This window comes from Erythrolamprus reginae, chromosome 1 (assembly GCF_031021105.1).
Source record: "Erythrolamprus reginae isolate rEryReg1 chromosome 1, rEryReg1.hap1, whole genome shotgun sequence".
In the NCBI taxonomy this organism is placed as follows: domain Eukaryota; kingdom Metazoa; phylum Chordata; class Lepidosauria; order Squamata; family Dipsadidae; genus Erythrolamprus; species Erythrolamprus reginae.
Genome location: NC_091950.1, coordinates 192419524 through 192441829, shown reverse-complemented (window position 1 = coordinate 192441829; position 22306 = coordinate 192419524). Strand labels below are relative to the sequence as shown.

The following is a 22306-nucleotide window of genomic DNA, read 5'->3' as shown; positions in this document are numbered from 1 at the left end:
GAGCTTAAATGGACTCCGGGGGATGGTAGAGGGCAGGAAGGCCTGGAGGAATGTTGTCCATGGGGTCGCGATGGGTTGGACACAACTTCGCAATTAACAACAAATCTATGAAAAGACCTTTAAAAGTTCTGTGTGTTTTCCAGTCTGCAATATAGAGTGTTGTGGTTAGCTCTGGCCCAGCTTCTGCTCCAAGGACTGTGGATGTGGGGGAGACATCCACATGCTGCAGGCCTGTTTTGCTCCCAGTGGAATCTGATGATGAAGGCTCCTCTGACCAAGAAAACATGAGTGACAGGGAGGAGGAGAGTGGGGCAGACAGCTCAGAAGGAGATCAATTATCTAGCTCCTCCTTGGATTCAGAACAAGAGTTAATGATACAGCCATGCATGCGGAGAGCGATGCATAGGCAGCAACAACTGAGAGATTATTATCAAAGAAAATGAGGCCACCTGTGGTTGGGTGGGGCTGTGGTAATTAGTGAGGCTGCTATAAATAGCAGCCTGTGGGAAACACTTCAACAATTTCTTTCTCACAATACCCAACCCATTCTTCCTTAGGAACTCCCAAAATATATTTCCTCACTTATTTCTTAGGGGCTTCATAAAGCCCCTTAGGGGCCATTGTGGAAGATTATCTGATCGTTATGTTTCATGACTACTTTCCTGACTTTGACTTTTTGTGTGCTGATGTTTCCCTGCTTTGACCCTAAACCAGAGCAAAGTGTGTTTCACTTTGTGAAAGAAGGACTTTGAATTGCCTCACAGCTGCAAGCTAAGTATCACAGGACTTATAAGGGACTTGTATAAGTCCCTTATACAAGTCCCTTATAAGTTTGTTTGGAGAGGAGTGCTCTTTGCTATAACAAAAGAGGGCTTAGTTTAAGTGAATTTTCATTATAAAGAACATTGTTTTGAATTTTCAAACGTGTGTGTGTCTGAAATTTGTACCTGTGAATTTTTGGGAGGAGTCTACCAGAGAGCCCGACAGAACAATAGAGCTTTAATATTGTAGCTAGTGTGTTATCCTGCTTTTAAAAATATTTTCTAAAGTTAATGAAAAATGAATTACCTGTCCAGTTATCTCCCTTTGACTACTTTTTCTCTTTTTCTTCACATGTGATTCTTGCTACCCTCTTGTTCTTTTTTTCCATTGCTGCTGACACCCACTTCAGTCTGTCATTTATTATAATTCCTGCCTTGTTTTGGCCAGAACTCCTACATCATCCCTTGCTGTTGTGTTAGCAACATACTTCCACCTGCCCCCACATCTTTAGCAATTACCAGCAAGATTCAGAGGCTGAATAATATATTTCAGCAAGGCTCATCCCTGCTGAGTTTTTTTTTTCCTTATTTGCAGTAAAGGGAACATTTCAAAGAAGAAAGGGACCTCAATCTATGTCTCAATAAGCATTTAGTAAGCATTTTGACAGTCTTTCCCTTCCCTGCTCTTCTCTAGCTCTTCTGGGAACATTTTCTGAATGGGTATTTGAGAGGGGTATATAGGGCAAGCCACCTGGCTTCCTTACAAATGTCCATAATGTTTAGGACATATTTTATCCAGTTATCCATTCCAGCAAAACAAGTATCTATCTGCCCACTTCAACTGGAGTCAAGAGAATTGTATAACTTAGAGAAAGCTCAAATGGTGGGGTTGCTATGAGGTTTTGGCAACATCACCTTCCTCTAGTAAGTATTTTTGCCAGGAAATACTGTAGTTAGTACCCACAAATGAAAAGAATTTGACTGTAAGGCACCAAGGGACTCAAAGCAAAGAATAACCCGGCAACACAGTCCCAATTTTACTTTATGCCTGCTAAGAAAGCTTTCAAGCAGAAGGACCTATTGGCTTGATACTTGTTTTGCAGTTGTGACATACCACAACGGAAGATTGGGTAAAACACATCAAAGCTGAGCCAGGGCATGTGATTAGGGCTACCGAAGGAAACTGACTACCATCATATACTTGTGGGTTCAGGTTTTGTTTTTCAACCTGGTTAAGTTATTTGCCAGGGTAGCTATACAGAATTTTGTGACATCCTTCATTCTGTTCTTCTCCCCTAGGTTGCCAACTTTTGGAACCTACAGTATCTATTTTATTCATCTATGAGTCTGCCTCTGGTTTCTCTGACTTTGACATAACTTGGCCTAGGCACTTGCTTCTTGCTCATCCAACTGACTATGTATGAGGCCTTGTTGTGGTACTACCGGTAATTGATATTGCAAAATGATTGTTTTTAGTGGACGCAGCTTTAGAGTATTCCACTGTTCTTTTCCTCTGTACCAAGTAAGAACTCTGGGTATATATAGCAGAAATTTTAAATATAGAATTAATTTATAGCTAGCCAAAAAAAAGCAGCCCACATTTTTCACACACACACACACACACACACACACACAGACATAGACACAAATTAATAGATAATTATCAGATATCTAATAAATGCCATTAAAGTGAAATGTTTTATTTTAAAGTAATGAACACAATAGAACAAATTTACGCTTTATTCCTGTGACTTTACTCCTCCCAAATGCTTTCTTATAAAGGAAGCATTTAATTAAAAAAAATTAACACTGTGCTGAGCCGCTAAAGTATGATAGAGTAGGGAAACTTCTAATATGCACTTCGATTATCAGTTTTACATGTCTATCAAGGGGATAAAAGTAAAGTCTCTTGTTGCAGATGAAGCAGCAACTGCTAATGTTCATTGTTTTTGGCCAAAAGAACCAAATAAATTGCTGATTGTAGGGAGTGCTCAGAAAATAACACTGAAGAGACATCATAAAAATACCACAATTTTTGTGGAATGAATCTTCTTGTTTTTCCCTCTTCTTAACTATTTTGCTTCAATATCATGTAAAATGTGGGAAAATGTGGAAAATTGTCTCATTATCATCTTGATTTACTCTGCCTTTAATTTTAGTTTTCATCAGATTGTCAAACTGACAAATCAACAAATAAGTTTCATAAAGTTTACATTTCTATTTATGGTCAACTGAAAGTAAATTAATACATTGAATACTATCTAAATTACACACACACACACACATTAGACATGTAGATCAAGACAATTATATTGTCCTCTTTTATCATTACTTTTTACTTATGTTGTTTATACAAACTACTGTACTATCTTATACATCTTTGACAAATAAAATAAACACAAGTATACAAAATGCAGCTTATACAGTATATTTAAAATGGCAAAGTGAACTTAAATCTGGAAAAGATGTACACTTGTAAGTACTTCATATGTTTCTATTTTCCCTACAACTTTCTTTTTCTTTTTAAAAAAAAAATCAGAAAAGGTTCTCCCCCTACTCCTCATCCATGGCTTTAAAATCTCCAAAAATATTTATTATAATAATAATAATAATAATAATAATTTACTAGATTTGTATGCTGCCCCTCTCCGAAGACTCGGGGCGGCATACAATATATGTCTGTATCTCTCAGACCCTGCCTTATATTTTTTCTGAAACTTGAAATAATGTCCTTATAGTCATGCACTCAAAAGCCCGATTGGTTTTATTATCAGGGGAAGTCTTATTTTGGGGAAAACTCTGTCTGTCTGTGTTTGTGTATTCATATTCTTGTAAGGCGCCTTGAATTGGCATGTGCGAATAGGTTGCAATATATATTTCCAAATAAATAAATATGTACTGGGTTCTCTTTGTCTAATTGTAGGACTTGAGTGGAATACATTATGTTTTAGGTCATATGCCAAAGTATTGAAAATTCAAAAGAGTTCCCAAACTTTTAACCACCAATATAATGCTTTGGGGGCAGATAATAAACAACTAAAAACAAATTATTGAAAGCAAAACATTTCATTTTAAATCTAGTGTAATATATTAGTAATTAGAATAATTGATAAAGACCTTCTATAGTTCATTTAGATCTTTACAATTGGGGAATAAATGGTTGGGTTGTACATTATGCAAGTCTCACAAAAATAAGGGGGAAAAGCAACATCTAAACTAAAACATAGTTTTTCTTTCTATCTTAATTCATTTTGGAGCCTGCAAAAATACATAGCATTCAAACAGATATTGTCCTCGACATGTGATGGGACAATAACTTTAATCACTTGTTCAACATATTTTTTTTTCAATGAAGTGGGGTAGGAAAGGGAAGAAGGGAACATTTTAAATTAATATGCACCTGCTCTTGCAATTGGTTCCTGGCCTGATTTTTGCATTATTCCCTTTGGTAGATTAATATTTGATTGCAAAGTTGAAGACCTTCAGATGTGATCATTCCTGTTTTGCCAGTAGTTGAGTATTAAAATTATTGTGCTTTAAAATCTGTATAAAAATAGATGAGGACAGATGTTGTGTTCCTTGATTAACTATCAGATTTTATTAGATATTTCAAAAGCTATAAAAATGTAAATTACTCCATCCTAATTTTCCTGGAGTAATGATATCATTAATTGAACCGAGAATGAATGAATCTGGACAGGTTGTATGAATTTGGAGAATGTAGAAGCTATGCATAAGCATTTCATTCTTATGTTGTTGGAAATGCTACAATGTAAAAAGAATGCTATTTTAGCCATTTGTGAAAATTTGAATTATAATTATACACATTCTGTCAATTTTTGTTTGCAATACAATCCATGTGCGCCCCAATTAGTAATCATGGAATACATTCCAAGCCCTCTTGATACATCAGTATTAAAATGAGCATTGAGCAACAATAATTCTTCCTCTTGTTGAAGGCACAACAAGTAATTATTCAGTATCTGTACCTAGAGCAGCCAGAGTGGATAAATTGTTTCTGAACCTGACTAAACCATTCTGTTGATAGGTTGCTTGAAGTTTCCAGCTGTTTGTCATTATCAAAGTGACAGACCAGACCATCAAACGTCATCTTCTCCCTCCCTCCCTGCCCTCCCCCTCCTGATGTAATTATTGTGTTACGGGGAAATATTGAGAAGAGGAAGGAAATACCTCAAGGTTCCTACTTTTCCAGTCCTCATGGCATTTAGTAATACAAATTACAGCCATACAGTATCTTACAGAAACAAAAATCTTGTGAAAGAAATATGAAGCACTTCCTCTCTTTTATTCGCATCCTATGGCCAATTTTCTCCCCAGTTGGAATCACTGGTGGGAGGAGACCATAACATTTCATTTCTATTCTTCCGGTAGGCTTTTTTCTGCTGTGGTTTCACACTACACTCTGCTCTTTTCCATTGAAATAAAAAGGAATTTGGCAATCACATTGTTTGTCTCTAAATCCTTTTGACTCCCACTGCTTGATCAGAAACTCAGGATGCAAGGACTCAATTTTTTTAAAAGCCAGAATGTGTTTTTCCAACTTATGGACAGTTGTCCTTTCTTCTGATCAGCTATAAAAGCCGGACAGCAATTGAAAGCAGTTTTTAATACAGCAAAGACATTTTAACTTGCAAATAAACACACAAGGTGTTCATTGAAAATGTCTTGAAGACAGTGTCAAGATCTTTCATATGTTTCTGTTCTGATATTTTTAACAAACCTTATTATATAAAGTATACACAATTATATAGACTTATGTTCTTGTTTAATAAACAGAACTATCACAATGCTTCTATATTTCTTAAATGACATAATAAGATTTCCAAATGTGGATGTTATATTTCTTGATGACAAAACCCCCACAAAACCCTTGCTTAAATTAATTCAGATAAAATATGATGAAACCTCTTATTATCCGGTGTTAATTGTGGTGAAAATTTGCCAATCATAGTTGGTAATAATGTATATTTTATTTATGTATTTATTTATTTTATTTATTTATTGGATTTGTATGCCATCCCTCTCCGGAGACTCGGGGCGGCTAACAACAGTAATAAAACAATGTACAATGATAATCCAATAAATACTAAAAATGATTAAAAAACCCATTAATATAAAAAACCAAACATACAGACATACCACACATGAAATCGTAAAGGCCCAGGGGGAAAGAGCATCTCAATTCCCCCATGCCTGGTGGCAGAGGTGGGTTTTAAGGAGCTTACGAAAGGCAAGGAGGGTGGGGGCAATTCTAATCTCTGGGGGGAGTTGGTTCCAGAGGGCCGGGGCCGCCACAGAGAAGGCTCTTCCCCTGGGTCCCACCAAGCGGCATTGTTTAGTTGACGGAACCCGGAGAAGACCCACTCTGTGGGACCTAACTGGTCGCTGGGATTCGTGTATGTGTGTATTTATCATAGATTCTAATCCATTGAATAAATCTAATGTAAACCAATAATGGATCAATGGTGGAAGCATCAACTGAGAAAAATTGGGGAGCTAATGCAAACTATTTTATTATTTCATTATTTTATTTTATTATTTTATTCAACCAAGACACTGCATAACTCTGGGTGACTCTCAGCATAAAGACAAATATACAAAATTGTATTGATATAACCAATATGGACAGCAAAACAAATATGCCAAATTCCACAGTCCAATACTTATGCTTCAATGCCATGTCTACTAAGATATGTCTTTTCCAATAGATTCATGGTTTGAAATGGTTTGTATTTTACCAAATACATTTTTATCTTCTTTAAAAACTGAATCATTAATCTGAAAATCACAGCTAATTTGAGTGTCTGTTTCTCTACTTTTAAAAAAATATTATTTTTCAAAAGAACTATAAGCCCCAATATATTTTCAGTGAAAATATACAACTTTTTGATCTGAGCTGATGAACTAATGAAAACACAGGAGGACATACAGGCTGAGCTAATGAACATTAGCTTCTGCCTTCTGCGCCTTCTGCCGCATGAATCCCAGTGACCGGTTAGGTCCCACAGAGTTGGCCTTCTCCGGGTCCCGTCGACTAAACAATGTCATCTAGCGGGACCCAGGGGAAAAGCCTTCTCTGTGGTGGCTCCGACCTTCTGGAACCAGCTCCCCCCAGAGATTAGGATTGCCCCCACCCTCCTTGCCTTTCGTAAACTCCTTAAAACCCACCTCTGCCGTCAGGCATGGGGGAATTGAAACATCTCCCCCTGCCCATGTAGTTTTTGTGTATGATTTGATTGTGTGCTTGTTTTTTATATATTGGGGTTTCTTTTTTTTGGACTTTTTAACCTAAAACTGTAATTTAGATTGCTAAATATTAGATTTGTTACTATGTACTGTTTTTTTCCATTGTTGTGAACCGCCCCGAGTCTGCGGAGAGGGGCAGCATATAAATCCAATAAATCTAATCTAATCTAATTAAACCTTTCTGGAAATGGGTATTTGATTTATGAAATAGCAATATTATTGGGATTATTTAATAATAGCATTGTCCATACTATTTATATGTAACTTGAAATCTGATGTTCATGACTTCACTTGCAACATTTACTATAATATAATAACAAAGTTGGAAGGGATCTTGGAGGTCTTCTAGTCCAACCCCCTGCTTAGGCAGGAAACCCTACACCACTTCAGACAAATGGTTCATATAAATAATAAATCATATTTGCATTCGTATTACAGACAGAATTTAGAATTTAGATTTTTCTAAACTACAAATGAAAATCTGAATAAGATTTCTTGACAGAGCTGCAAAAGTATATTATGTTCAAATGGAGCAATTTTATTCAAATGGAGCAATTCCTTTTATTAAAAAAAACAAAACACTTTTTAAAAAAACCTGCATGTCAATTTCTCTTTGAGATCATTAAATAACAAATCACGTCTTTTCAAAACCAAATATCTCTTTGATTTTAGGTCTGTGGTCATAATGAGACTTTGATTTGAACAAAGTAGCAGAAACTGATGAAGGGAACACACTAGTCTTAATTTTCTTAGAAAACAATGTGCCCAGAGTTGTCTATTTTTAATGTATATATGTATTGTTCTGTTCCATTGAGGCAGATTTGGAAATCAAACTAGAAACTTCAGACTCTACTATGATGGAAAACACTTTGTTGGAGAGAAACGTTTTGAGTCTATCCACGACCTGGTGACAGATGGATTGATCACCCTTTATATTGAAACCAAGGCAGCGGAATACATTGCCAAGATGACCATAAATCCAATTTATGAACACATAGGATATACAACTTTAAACAGAGAGCCAGCAAACAAGAAGCATCCTGTGGTTGTGAGAGATATGGTTGATGGCAAAGATTCTGCGGGAAACAATGACATAGTAGAAAAAAGAGTAAGTAATTCATTTAAAGTTATACTTTTCCAAGTCTTAAAAATATTTCATCATTTAATTCATCTGCCTTGAAAGACAGTAAATTCTCCTGCAGGCTACTGAGGATGAAAGATATACATATGTAATCAGATGATAAACAGAATGAAAAAAAATCGTTCATTCTCACGGCTGCTTTTTTTAATCACAAAAGCTACATTTTCCTTATTCTTCTTTCCCTTTTTAATACTGTTTTATTAAAAGCATAGGATATTGACGGGGACTGGCTTTAATAACACTACTTATTAAAAACAGTAGAAGTAAGGGTGTCCAGTATCATGAAGGAAAACTAATGCTGCTATTCATTTGCCATCAAAGAACAGTAGATCCAACAGGATGGTGTTTCAAAACAAGAATTTTTAGAAGCAAAATGTAAATGCAGGTAGTTTTTTAACCATAATGGTGTCTGCTCATTACAGTAATGAGTCATAATGGTCATAGAGCAGGTCATCACACGACTGACTTTTTTGTTTTATGACCTTTTTTGCCATGGTTAATCACCACCACTATTAAATGAATTCCCAGTTAATAAAACAAATCCATTGTGTTCTGCTATTGGGCATTTCTGGCTCCCAAAAAAAAGTAATCATGGGACTGTGGGATTCCGCAAACGTCTGTAAATAAACGCTGGTTGTTGAGCACATGAAATGCTGTCACACAACTGCAAGGGTGTGTATGGGGTGGGACAGAACTTCAGAACTACCTCGAGTTACATATAAAGTAATAAAGGTGGGATAAAACTCAAATAAATAAGTTAAGCAACCTGCTTGACAAGTAGTGACCACTTTCCAGGCCAAACACAAGATTAAGTCAGTTCAGCACTTCTTTCTTTTCATTCTGCTTGTGATTCAATGAAACACCAAGAGGTTGCCCTCTGTATTTAAACTAGAGTGGTACCTCTACCTACAAAGATCTCTACTTACAAACCTTTCTAGATAAGAACTGGGTGTTCAAGATTTTTTTGCCTCTTCTCAAGAACCATTTTCCACTTACAAACCCGAGCCTCCGAAACTGTAACCGGAAAAGGCAGGGAGAAGCCACTGTGGGGCCTCTCTAGGAATCTCCTGGGAGGAAACAGGATCAGAAAAGGCGGGGAGAAACCTCTTTGGGGCCTCTCTAGGAATCTCCTGGGAGTAAACAAGGCCTCCACCCTCCCTGTGGTTTCCCCAATCACACGCCTTATTTGCTTTTACATTGATTCCTATGGGAAAAATTGCTTCTTCTTACAAACTTTTCTACTTAAGAACGTGGTTACAGAATGAATTAAGTTTGTAAGTAGAGATAACACTGTACAGCATACAGAATAAAAAGTGTTAACCAGAACTAAGGTTAAACAATGAAAAAATGAGAGAAAATGAAGCATTTTGGCCACTTTACTAAAAAGGGAAGAGGATCAGAGTAGCACCCAAAAGAAGCGGCTTACATCAGGGGTATCAAACTCGCAGCCCATGTGTCACATGCTGGCCACACCTATCCTCAGGTTAGCAAAGGTCTCAGTACGTCACATGACAATGTGATGCCACGAGTTTGACACCCCTGTCTTACAACATGGACCAGGAAAAAGCTCTTATGGGATGGATATCTAGATACCTTCATAATTGGGAAGATGATTCTTCAGAATCATGCAGGTGTAATTAATCAGCTTTTTGTTTTAACATAAAAGGCTTAGCTAGCAGATCTCTGGAGGTGGCCAAAATTTGCTTTCACAAGGAATTTTGCGCTTCAGAGGTGGTGCTGATACAGTGTGCATAATTGAGATGATTTGTCTGACACACACACACACACACAAACACAGAGAGAGAGCACAGAGAGTGAATTGGGTGGGAAGGAGGAGGGAGATAGGGACAGACAGAGAGAGTCTTACTTATTTCTCCCGTACTTCCAGGAACAAAGCCAATGCTTTGGAAACATTCAAGTATGCTGTTTGAAGGAAGCTGTTGCAGGTCCTCCTTGTTGTAGAGATCTTGCCCTTTTTCTTTTGTTCTACTACTACCGCTATATATCTTTGATGGTTTAGACATCTAACTGGTGAGGGAGATACTTGGCTAGCATATTGACTTTTAAAATATGTTTTAAAGCAGGTTTGCTTCTTTCCGCAAGTTTTCTACATTCTCTCAACACTTGTCTACTTTGGCCCTAAAATTATTGCTCCTTGATAACAAGGCATAACTTGGGAGGGGCCTTCTTTTGACTAGCGGTTCCGGCAAGGGGGCCTTCTTCTGACTAGCAGTTCTAGCATCCAAATATCACAAAAACAAAGCCACATAATATCTTTCCTTCAGTCTTTAGAAGCAGGAGGCATGTTGCTTTGCCAGGTGCTTCAAAGGGATGTCTCAGTCAAAGCTTTGCTGAAGTGAAGACTCCCGTCAAAGCTCTGCCCAGCCCTGTTAGCTAATTACAAGGCACCCTTATCTTTGAAGCTACTTACATCCCAGCTCTGCAGCACCTTGCAGTCTAATCAGCCTTGCGCTGTTTGTCAGCTGCTTCAAGAGAAAATCTGTTTCATCAGACAAGGGGCTTTTGTATGGGGAGGGGGCGAGATGGTCTGATCAGGTGTGTGAGTGTGTTTAGCATAGTGCTGAGTCCTAGGAAAAGTCAGCCTTGGATCTGGATTCATGTAGAGTTTAATCTGGCTGGTTCTTATTCAGAGAAATAAGGACAAAAAGGATACTGCCACTTAAGAAGGAAAAAAAATACTCAGCTGCCAATACCGTCCTGATATCACTTGTTTTCAGGACTAAAGCCAGAATAGAGTTGGATGGGATGAGAAGCAGTTGTCCAAATCTGATCTGTTACAAAATCATAGAGCTTTCAAATAGAACCAGGGTGCTGGAGTAGGAAAAGCTGAATTCAATTCTTGTTAATACTCTTTTTGTAGCACCGCCAGTGGTGGGCTACAAGCCAGAACGCTAAATTGCGCTCGCAAATGGTTATCCAACATTTTCTTTAAAACTTCCAGTGTTGGAGCATTGACAACTTCTGGTGGCAGGCTGTTCCACTGGTTAATTGTTATAACTGTCAGGAAATTTCTCCTTAGTTCTAAGTTGCTTCTCTCTTTGATTATTTTCCACCCATTGCTTCTTGTTCTACCCTCAAGTGCTTTGAAGAATAGGTTGACTCCCTCTTCTTTGTGGCAACCCCTGAGATATTGGAACACTGCGGTCATGTCTCCCCTAGTCCTTCTTTTAATGAAATTAGAGATATCAAGTTGCTTCAACTGTTCTTCATATGTTTTAGCCTCCAGTCCCCTAATCATCTTTGTTGCTGGTTTGATCCATCAATTACCTATCAGACATCCGTAAGAGCCAAATGTTTTCAGTCCTCTATTAGGTAAGGGTATTTAAGAGCCTATGGACATGTTACATGGGCTCTCACCTGGTTCCCTTGAAATTCTAGCATAAATGCATTTATTTGGGGAAGACCAGCTACTCACTAGGAAATGATAAATTGACTGAGTAAATATAAATATTCAAGAACAAAACAGATAATTTACCTAAACCATTTTAATTACAATACAAATATAATCCTAGTTGAGGTCATTTATATGCTTTTGAAAAACACTACAAAAATTTGATATGAGTGAAGCATCTTCACAGGAAAGGATGATGTTAGATTTATTAAATTTCATGGCATTTTTAATAATAAACCCAATTCCAATGTTTAATTTGTAGCAGTTCACTTAGGTGGACATTATGGTGGCTTTGTTGATTTCTGAGCATTCAAGATGGTTGCGTTAAAATTGCCATGTTATACAGGTGTAATAAGGAACATTTTCAATCTGAATGAAATATTAATTTTTCAGAATTGCACTGAGTCTAGATTGAATTACTGCTCTAGGCATACATGCATAAAATACTAATTGCTGCATTTCTATTTCTGAAGTCCAAAAACCTCTCCCATCTCATATCATCTTCAATTTCTGAAATTATAGTACACACATATATACATACATCATACATACATACACACACACACACACACACACACAAAGAGAGAAGGGGAAATAGAGCGAGGAAGGCAGGGAGGGACAGAGAGATTCTCTCTGTATCTCTTGTATGTATGCATCCATCCATCCATCCTATAACCACGTTTTTTGCTTATGGCTTTTTTGCTATAAAGTCAAATTATTTCTGAATTATTTCCAAGCCTTGTTCACACCTTGTGGCTTACCCTCAGATATCTTCTATAATCTCATTTCTTTTGAAGCAGATTTCAAGAGACTTTATAAATAGAGATGATCATCTTGGGAGTAACTACTAAGAACCTAATATTGGCTGAAGGGCAAATAGTTTGAAAAATGTATCTGGAAAGGAAAAGTATCCCCATGAAGCAGACACAGTCATTTTAAATGTTGGGCAAAGATTTCACACTTTTTCACCAAGACATCATTCTGGCTTCTAACTTGATTTTCTCATGATCTACTTAGCAGCATGAGATTCAGTGGCGAATCTGCCAGTTCAGACCGGTTCTCACATAGCGGTGGCGGAAATTTCCATCCACTCACTGAACCGGCAGCAATGGCTAGCTGTCCGCATCCCTAAACCAGTTTTCTGGTCATCGTAGCTGGCAAAGAATCCTCTGTGCAAGCTGAAAGACTGCATGCACAGAGGCTCTTTTGCGGAATGTATTGGGGGGGCGCGCCCAAGCGAAGCATGCGTGCATGAAATGTACACAATGCGAACTGGCCGGGAAGATAGTGGAATAAGTGGAACCCATCCCTGATGAGATTGAGCCTATCATGGCATATTCAACTTCAGGGTGGAACCAAATTTGAAAAGAGAGCCCCTACTAATTAAAAGAAGGGAAGAGTATGACTTTCATCAATTACCATTTGTCCTGTAGATTCAATAGGCTCAGATGCCATTTCATAGCAGCTGATTTTGCTATTATGTAATACACTAGTCTTGATAACAGCAAGTTGCTTGATCTTAGAAAAATTCCATTCAAAACCTGTATGTTTCTCGTGAGAAAGTTGAGCAAATTGTTGTCAGCTTTGGACTAATTTTTCCTAGATTGATCAAAAACCAGCATTTCCTTACTAAGCATTGTTGAGTTCTTTTCTTTTTTTTTAGCATTCTCTAGATTTAATTTTCAAAATTCAAGAAACATTTTCTACCAATAAGATGAAATATAATTGAAGATGATCATATTTAAACAAGCAGGGGGGGGACGGGGGACAGGCAATGATAATATTTAAACAAACAGAGGGGGGACACAAGCAAAATATAAACATAGTTTTTGCCATGGGAATAAAGAAATCTAACAAAATATTTCACAAAGTTGCTTAAGACATTTTAATAATTTAAAACACACAGCCCAATTTCATAAATATCTCACTAATTATTTGCTAGTTCCTACTTATCAAATGAGAAAATAGTTTATTATCCTGAAAAATCAGGACAAATTTATAAAACCATGTATAGAGCTAAATAGAAGTATGAATGTGATGGAGAAATTATTATTACAGCCAATCTCTATTTTTACCACATATGACAGATGAGTTTTACGTCTTACAGAAAAAGCATATCTATACTAGACATTCAGATTGCTCAGACCTTAGAATGTGTGCATATAGACATTTTGAACAATGAGTGGAGGTTAAGGGACAGTGTCTGCAGACTCAACACAAAATTGGATAACCATTTGTCTGAAATGGTATTGGGTTTCCTGCCTAAGCAAGGGGTTGGACCAGAAGACCTCCAAGATCTCTTCCAATTCTGCTATTCTATTCTAACCATGATATTCTATCTGTATTACATGTGGTCCACAAATATGCTCTGTGCACATGCTTCTACCTAATTTGCCAGCTGCACTGAGCTGAAATATAATTCCCAAATAGTTTATTTATACAAATACATTCAGGTTTATAATATTTGCACTTGATTAATCAAGGCTTCAATTTTTTAAAAAATAAAATTCTGTGGCTTTTAATGCTTTTAAAAAGTTAGATAACAAATACCATCTGAAAAGAGATAGTGTCCCTTCCATTATGGAGGAGGTGTGAATTATTCTCACTATCATGTAAAAATAAAGGAGAAACTTTGCTGCAGAACGAATTGGAGATTTCACAGTTATTAAATCATACAGACCTTTCAAACATTTTGAGGTTACCATGGAGAGAGCCATTATGACTTGATTTCTATGATTCAGTGACCACATACCCCTTGTGTTCATGTGATCACATTTTGATCTGTCCTGCATTTACAGATGTTTGCAGTATCCCATAGTCATATGACTCTGATTTGGACCTATTTTTGTTGGAAGCTAGTATTTAATTCCAGTTTCCAGCAAAAAAACCCCAACCTATTTGGGGGAAACAGACTTGCTTAATGCAAAGTTCACTTAATGGATGCCATAAAAATGTCATCAAATCAAGCATGGTCACATGGTGAAGGTTTAATGACCGACACAACTTCCATCTATAATTCCATGCTTAATTACGGCTAGGAGTATCTGTATTGCTCATTTTTAAAAATTGGTTCACTCTGCTGTGCTTTACATACTATAGCAAATTAGTTGTAAATGGTCTAGGAATGCCTAGCCATATATTCTTGGATATAGATGAAGAATTAAAGCCTTAGATTTCCATCTGCAATTATTCTTGGGGACAAGGATGAATTTAGAGATAGGTACTCTAAACGTGATGTAGATTGGGTGCGTTTTGTGTTTGCATGTGTGCACAAGTACAAAGATTTGTGTAAGTTTTCTATTTTGTAGTCTCGGAGCGACTGTCTTAACAATGAGAAAAAAGTATCATCTGACAAAAGCAGATTAACTCTGCACGATTAGAAGTTTCTGACCATGATCAAATTCTTCACATGAGAATCTTATTGGCAAGACAAAGCTTTGAAAAACACAACGGGGTTTTTTTTTTCATTCAGTGACCATGTTGTAAGAAAAAGATCTCATTTCTGTTTGCCCAGCTGATCTTTTGGGTCTCTGTGTGTTAAAGCTTCTATAACACTTTATGAATATATTATCATCCCATTTGTAGGCTATTTTAATTTATTTTGCCTGCTTGCAAAATAAAGTATCATGCTATTACCATTTCTTTTTCAGCTTTTTGGAAATATATATAGCGCTCCCTTTGAGCACCTGGGAACCTATTGACAGATCTGGGGAATTTGAGTCCAGAGTTGTTTATATATATTTATTTTGGCTAAATATATAGCAAGTAATGTCGGATTCCTTCTTTCCCATTCCTTTAAATGTATTAAGAATCATTATATAATGGCTAGGAAAACCACAGTGAAGTTATTTTATATATATGTAACAAAAGGACTAAGTGAAGTGCAAGAAAGGGCTGTGAATATCACAGAATGGGTATACTGTAAACAAAGCAGAGGAGATGACTTCATGTGTGAAGCTATGAATAAGCTAAGAATATTTCTATTAAATTTCATTTAAATCATCCATATCATGCAAAGCTTTTCAGCTAGGTCTTTAGTGTTAATGCCTGAGGAAAAAAACTGTACTGCAATCTCCTTAGTCTTTAAATGGCAGAGATGCCATTTTCTAATGATGTATGACTCATTTATTTCTCATAATCTTCCTAATGATTTTTTTTGTTCGTTCTCTTTTGAGCGAGCAAGATAGCCTTATGTGGGAGGGGGAAATGAGAGAGTTGAGTGGCACGCTGCTTAAATTCTTCTGCTGCTTTTCCATTGGCTACATATTCTCCTAATCTAACCAATCCTGATACATTGCTGCCTGCTAAAGCCCACCTCCCCCCTCCCCACCCCCTTGCTAGACGGAGGTTAGCAAGGACCTATTAACTGGAAACTGATTATATGCAGTATGAGAACATCTTTTGATACAAATTCACTATCAGGATGGTTGAATAGGAGAGAGGGGAGCCTAGTCCTTCTTATTTGACAATTACTACATGAATCTGTAAATGGATGAAGACACTGTGGGCTGTCTTTTGTTAACAGTGACTCTTGCTATTCAGACCTACAAGTTAAATTAGAAACCTTTTTTTTTTTTAGTCTACTGCAAATGAAAAGAAGCTGTAGCATCAGCATTGCAATACTTTCTACTATTTGACTTGAGGGTGATACTGCTTTACTTTTGCTTTAGTTCTATTTGAAATAAGTACCAAGGGAGTTAGGATTTTGTGTGGTGGTATTTCCCCCCCTCCCTGTGTGGGATATTCTTCTCTCCTGCCTCTTTTAAAATGCCCTCCAAAGAGTCCTGGTCAGGGCAAAAAGCTAATAGAGTTGCTGTTCACAACTTGAAACAGGAGAGCCGTCAAAGAGATTTATTGATAGCAGCCTTGGGAATGCGGCTAGGCTTGCAAAAGTCATCTGTGACAATCTGGCAACCTCTTAAACTCTTTGCTTATTCGCAGCTGACATCCCTTGTCAGAAGAGCAACTCTGAAAGAAAACGAACACATTCCAAAATATGAGAAGGTTCACAGTTTCAAGGTAAGATGCTCAACTGCATCATTTAAGACAGACGTACGTTGAAAGCTTATTAAGAAATGTAATGGATTTGCATGTATCTGTGTTGTCTTATGTGTTATGAACAAAAATATTCAAATCCGAAATTTAATGCCGCACACAAAATGTTAAGTAAAAGGTATCAAGCCTTGATTTGCTATAGCTATTATATATTGCTCTGTTTTATATATATGTGTGAGAGAGTCTATAAACATATACATGTGCTTATAAATGCAAGTAATTTGGAAATATTATGGCAGAATTCCCAGTAAGTGATTTTATATTTTCCCCCCATACTTAATCAAACATTTAGCCCATTTCACTATCTTTATTTCTGTAAAATAGTTTTGAGTACTGAAAAATATAATCTGTACATTTCTTCCTTACTAATTATTTTTTCCTCTCTATTAATGAATCATCAATATTTAAAATGGCACATTGTTAACCATTCTCTTAAATCTGGTAAAGTCATTTTGTCCTCTGAATACAGGCTTTGCTTGTTTGGTTTTTACTTACCATAGTTTTTCTGTAGTCTATTGTTATTCTACTTCTGTTTTTGAAAAGTTGACGTTTTCCCCATTATCAGGGAGAGATCTCTGAGTAAACTATGCTTTTTAGTGTTTCTGTTTGTATTAAGCTAGTGTGTTGTAAGCATTTGTTGTACCCATCTAATTAATTCTTAATTGAATGTGTGTCTGCTTAGCCTGCATAAGTTATTATAAATAGAACAATCAGTTATCACTGGAGAGGGAATACTACAGCAATCTAATGTTCTAAAAAATGCTGACCATAATGGTGCAGGTAACAGTTTAGCCAACGTCTTAACTTAAATCAAATCTCTATCTTCCTTCTTTCTGAAAATGCTCAGCACTCCATTTTGCAAGTCCAACTCCTGTTCCAGCCATGGGCCTTTCAATATGTTTACAAGAACTCCCCCTTCTATAATGTAACATTAATTTATCAAAAGAGAACAAGATATATAAGTAAACACACAAACGTACCTGAGGATACAGAGATCTACAAATTAGTGATGTGCTTCAGACCCAACATTCATGTGGACAGTATTTCTCAACCAGGCATCTTCCAGATGTACTGGGACTACAAGTCACAGATTCCTAGCCAATATAGGTTTGGTGTCATAATGAACTTAAATGGAGAAGAGTGCCTCATTTGTATTAATGTCTAGAGCAGGAGTGTCCAACCTTGACAACGTTAAGACCTGTAGACTTCGCAACTGTGGAGAATATTTGTAGTTTGTTGTAGATTTTGGCACAAGCATATCAAATTAGAACCAGGATAGGAACCAGTTAAAAAACAGACCATCCGAACTACCAGTCAACAACAGAACCAACCACCTCTCAGCAGTTGAATTTCACATCTCACAAACAACCAGTCGTGTGACCTACTGACCACACCACCTATATAAACAGAGAAAGAAATCGACAAGACACTTCACCCACTGAAGATGTTACCTAGTCTAGTAATGAAATGTCTGGGAATTAAACAGTAAGCTTGGAGAATAAATCGTTGCCAAAACCTATACATTTCAATTCCCAGAATTCTCTAGCCAGCCTTGTTGGCTAGAGAACTCTGGAAGTTGAAGTCCACAAGCCTTAAAGTTGCCAAGGTTGGACAAGCCTGGTCTAGAGGGCTTCCTGGTTTCGATTTTCGCTGTATCAGGAAGTGGCTCAGTAGCCTTAGGAAAGTCATGCTATCTTAGATATCCCCCAATCATAATTGGTAACATGTAGACAATAATATTGCTTTAGTTTATAGGATTATTTTAACAATTTGTAATCTCATGTTGAATATAAAGTGCTTTAAAACTTGACAGAATTACAGATGTTGTTAGTGTATTACCGTTTCAGCTAAAAGGTTGACTGCAAAATCCAATTTGGGACTAATGCCCTTTGAATTTCTTCAGTGCTGTTCAAGAGATTTAATGCCAATGTGGCCTTTTCTGCTATGAAACTCTCCCCACACCTCAAACCACCACCATCCTATAATCAGTTAAATCCAATCAGCATTAGCTTCCAAATTAAAGTGGGTACAATGAAGATCAAATTGATACAATTTTTGAACAAAAATCCTGTTAGTTTAATGCTACAGTTGTCAAAGCAGTCTCCTAATGCAGTTACATTTATGAAAACTATAAGAATGGAAAACAGAGTCTAAAAACGTGGCATCATCACCTTCAATACTTGTCACGTTTTTCCCTCTTACAACCCAATTTTGCCCAATCTGGTAATCTTCACACGTATTAGATTTATACCTCCTATATCCAGCCAGACTTCTGAAGTCCATCGTATATTAAAGGCATTAGGTTTGTGAAAGCTATTTTTGTCTCCTAGGCTGCTTGATAGTATTTCAAAAAGTTTTGTTTTAAATGAATGCTAAAATTAGAGAGAAACACTGCTGCTTTTTAAAAAAAAAAAATCTCCCTGGCAACCAAATAATCTGCTCCATTTATTTTTAATGGCAGTTTGAATAATGCTTCCTTTGGCAGATCTTCAAGGGAGTAGAGAATATCACTCCACTGATACATAGGAGGCATTATTTAAAAAAAACTGCCCTAGGTTAACTGTACAAATTATGATCATTCATGGTGAAGAGTGAGTCTCTAAGATGTGAAGCTTGGGGACTCTATTACAGTGCTCTTGGGAATAATGCAATGCACTTTTCTCTGGGGTAAAGAAGGCAAGAAATTAAAAGCAAGTAGCAGGATGAATTGGAACCTAAATGAATAAAACCAGGTCAAAACTCATTTAAATGCAGCAATGCACTTTTCTAAAATCTGGCCTTTTAGTATAAACTGTTTATATTAAATTAGGCTCCCTGGCACGGAGAGTTATTGTAGAGTAATGTTTAAATACTTGGAAAGCATCAAATCACAGCCCTGCAAAGGACTCCATAAAGATCTTGGCATGTGGTATTTGTTATATAACTGTGTGTGTATTTCCTGGACAAACAATCCAGCCAGGCTTTTGTTCATGAGTAAAGTCTGTTTCTGTATCCTTTCCGTGAAGACTGGAGCAGCTGTAAGTGCTTGGAGGCTTAACCGCTTGGTGGGCTTCCCAGGGCTTTCAGGGCATGTCTGTGCATGCATGCGTTTCTAGGGTAGCAGCAAAGCAGAGAGGTCCTCATTGTGTGATTTTCACAAGCCTAGTAGTGGATGTGCAAGACACAGTCAGTTAAAAGTCTGTTCTTTGCAAAGACACGTGCAAAAGTGCTAACGTCCCCCCAAACATTGTTCAAATGGTATCAATTCCTCCTCCATTGTTTCTTCCATAAGTCAGGCCTGTCATCAGCATTATCAGGGTCCTTGCTTATCAGGAAACTAAACAGAGGAGTTTCTGCAGGACCAACACCATTGGAGCAACACAGAGAAGTGGATTGATAACCCTGGAATGGAGGTCCAGGTACATACACACACATTCTTTTGATTACCCAAAATGAACCCACAAGATGTGTTCTTAAAAGGAAGGGTGGTTTTGATTTTTTAAACCATTTTTGAGCCATTTCTCACCCAGAATACCCTCCTGTTGTCTTAACTTATAGGAATGGACTCAACAATCTTTTTGGCCTCAATTGTTAATATAGAGCAAATGGTAATTATCACTCTCTGGAATGAGAGCACAAGACCATTGTAATAGGTTCCACGTGTAATGGCCCTGTGAAAAGGGGTGGGGGGGACAGGCCCTCCCACTGGAGCCTGCTCTGTGGTGATTTAATTTCCATTTTCTTTCACTCAGTAATGTTCATCATCTGATTTTAGCTAGCTATTTCTGTCTGTTTTGGGCCCCAGCTCTTCAGCTGATTCTGTCAATTGGGACAATCTTTCAGTGACTAAACCATTAAAGGTGTCCTTGATTTAGTCCAGATTCTTTTTAATCATTTTTCACAAGGGTAAATTGAATGCCAGATAGTTGGAATTACTTTTAAGGTGCTTATTAGCTGCAATTGTTTGCATCTATACCTTTTAATCTGCAAGGGTTTATTTTGGTCGCTTACAGTTTCAATTCTTCAATTAATTAGTTAATTAAAGCACTCCTAGGTAGAATCCTCAGATACAATTCTCTATAGCCCTTTATGAAATGAATTTTGTAAAAGGATTCCTAAAAGACTTTTTAATGCATATACTTATGCCTGTATAAACAATCCTATTTCTGGGGAAGTAACTATAAGGCAAGATGTCACTATTTATCGCTTCATTGCTTTATTTTCAGGTATAACACAAAAGAAATATTCTCCACTGCTTTCCCTCTATTCCAAGATAGTCAGAACTGTGGAAATAGACTCCCCCCTCCCCAATTAGCTAAAACCTCTGTGTTTATCCATATTTTTCCTTGGTAAATCTAGCTTTGTAAATTGATGCTTTCTAGTCACTTGCCTTTGCGTGCACATGGCTTCCCATGTGACAAAATATAGAAAGATTGCATTGAAGCAGGCAAAGCTCTTGCTTCAAGGACATGATATGGTATGTCACAGCGTCTTATCTTCAACAGTTTTTTTCCCCTACGCAGATTAGCTAGAGGATCATAGACGAGCTCATTCTAGATGGACAGACTAGATGGACCATGAGGTCTTTTTCTGCCGTCAGACTTCTATGTTTCTATGTTTCTATGTTTCTATTCAAATTGAACTTTGCAGCATCCTGTAGGTACATATTTTGCTACTTACTGCCATTTTTTTTTCTTGATTAAAATAATTTGCAGCCTACACAGGTAGTATAGGCTGCATATTAAGAACAACAGTTCGACTTAACAACAGTTCATTTAGTGACCGTTTGAAGTTAAAACAGCAGTGAAAACAGTGGCTTGCGACCTTTTTTCATACCTACGTCCGTTGCAGCATCCCCATGATCATATGATCAAAATTCGGTTCATACTTATGACCTTTGCTGCGTCCCAAGTGATCAAAATTCAGATGCTTGGGGAGGGACTCACTTTTATGACCTTTGTGTACAGTCCCCCGGGTCACGTGATCACCTTTTGTAACCTTCTGACAACCAAAGTCAATGGGAAAACTGATTCACTTAACAACCCTGTTACTAATTTGACAACCGCAGCAATTTACTGAACAACTGCGGCAAGAAAGGTCGTAAAATGGAGCAAAATTCACTTAACAAATGTCTCATTCAGCAGCAAAAAATGTTGGGTCAATTGTGGTTGTAAGATGACGACTACCTATATTGTTGCCTGTTTTAAGAAAAAAAAACTGTTTTCAAGAGTAGCTAAAAAATACACCTGAAAATATTAGCATAATAAAAACCCAGCAAATTCAAGTGTCTCAGCTATGCTGTACATTACAGTTTCAACACTGCATTGTAAAACACTTAAAAAGACAGGAAAAGGACTCCTTATTGTCTTCTATTTCCTGTAGTAGTTTCTTGGTCACTTCAGTGAAATACAATTGCCGCTTGTTCCCAGTCCTGCTGACACATTCAATACCTACAAGAAAGTCATTAACAGCTTCTGGCCAGGAATGAGTTAGAGTTGCAAACAAACTTTGACTATTTGACATTCAGGTCTGCAACTCTCTTTTCTGATAATCATGCAGCAGCAAAGGGTGCCAGGTGCATAATGTCCTCAGTGTCTCCTGAACCAAGCAATTGTTGTTTAGCCACGATTCTGGGCAACTTCAGAGGCAGGCTAGCTCAGTCTTGCCTGAAAGAAGCAAAAGCAGCACAGA

The 22306-nt window shown here is 37.2% G+C and overlaps 1 protein-coding gene across 3 annotated transcripts in view; it reads left to right on the top strand.

Annotated features, from left to right (window-relative positions):
- The window catches only part of CHN1 (chimerin 1), a 121184-nt gene that overhangs the window by 60348 nt on the left and 38530 nt on the right, over positions 1–22306 (top strand). For all 3 annotated transcript variants that reach the window (XM_070731781.1, XM_070731782.1, XM_070731783.1), the window contains 2 exons: positions 7848–8136; positions 16523–16600. In XM_070731781.1, the coding sequence (XP_070587882.1) occupies positions 7848–8136; positions 16523–16600 (367 nt within the window). The remainder of the gene's footprint in view (positions 1–7847; positions 8137–16522; positions 16601–22306) is intronic.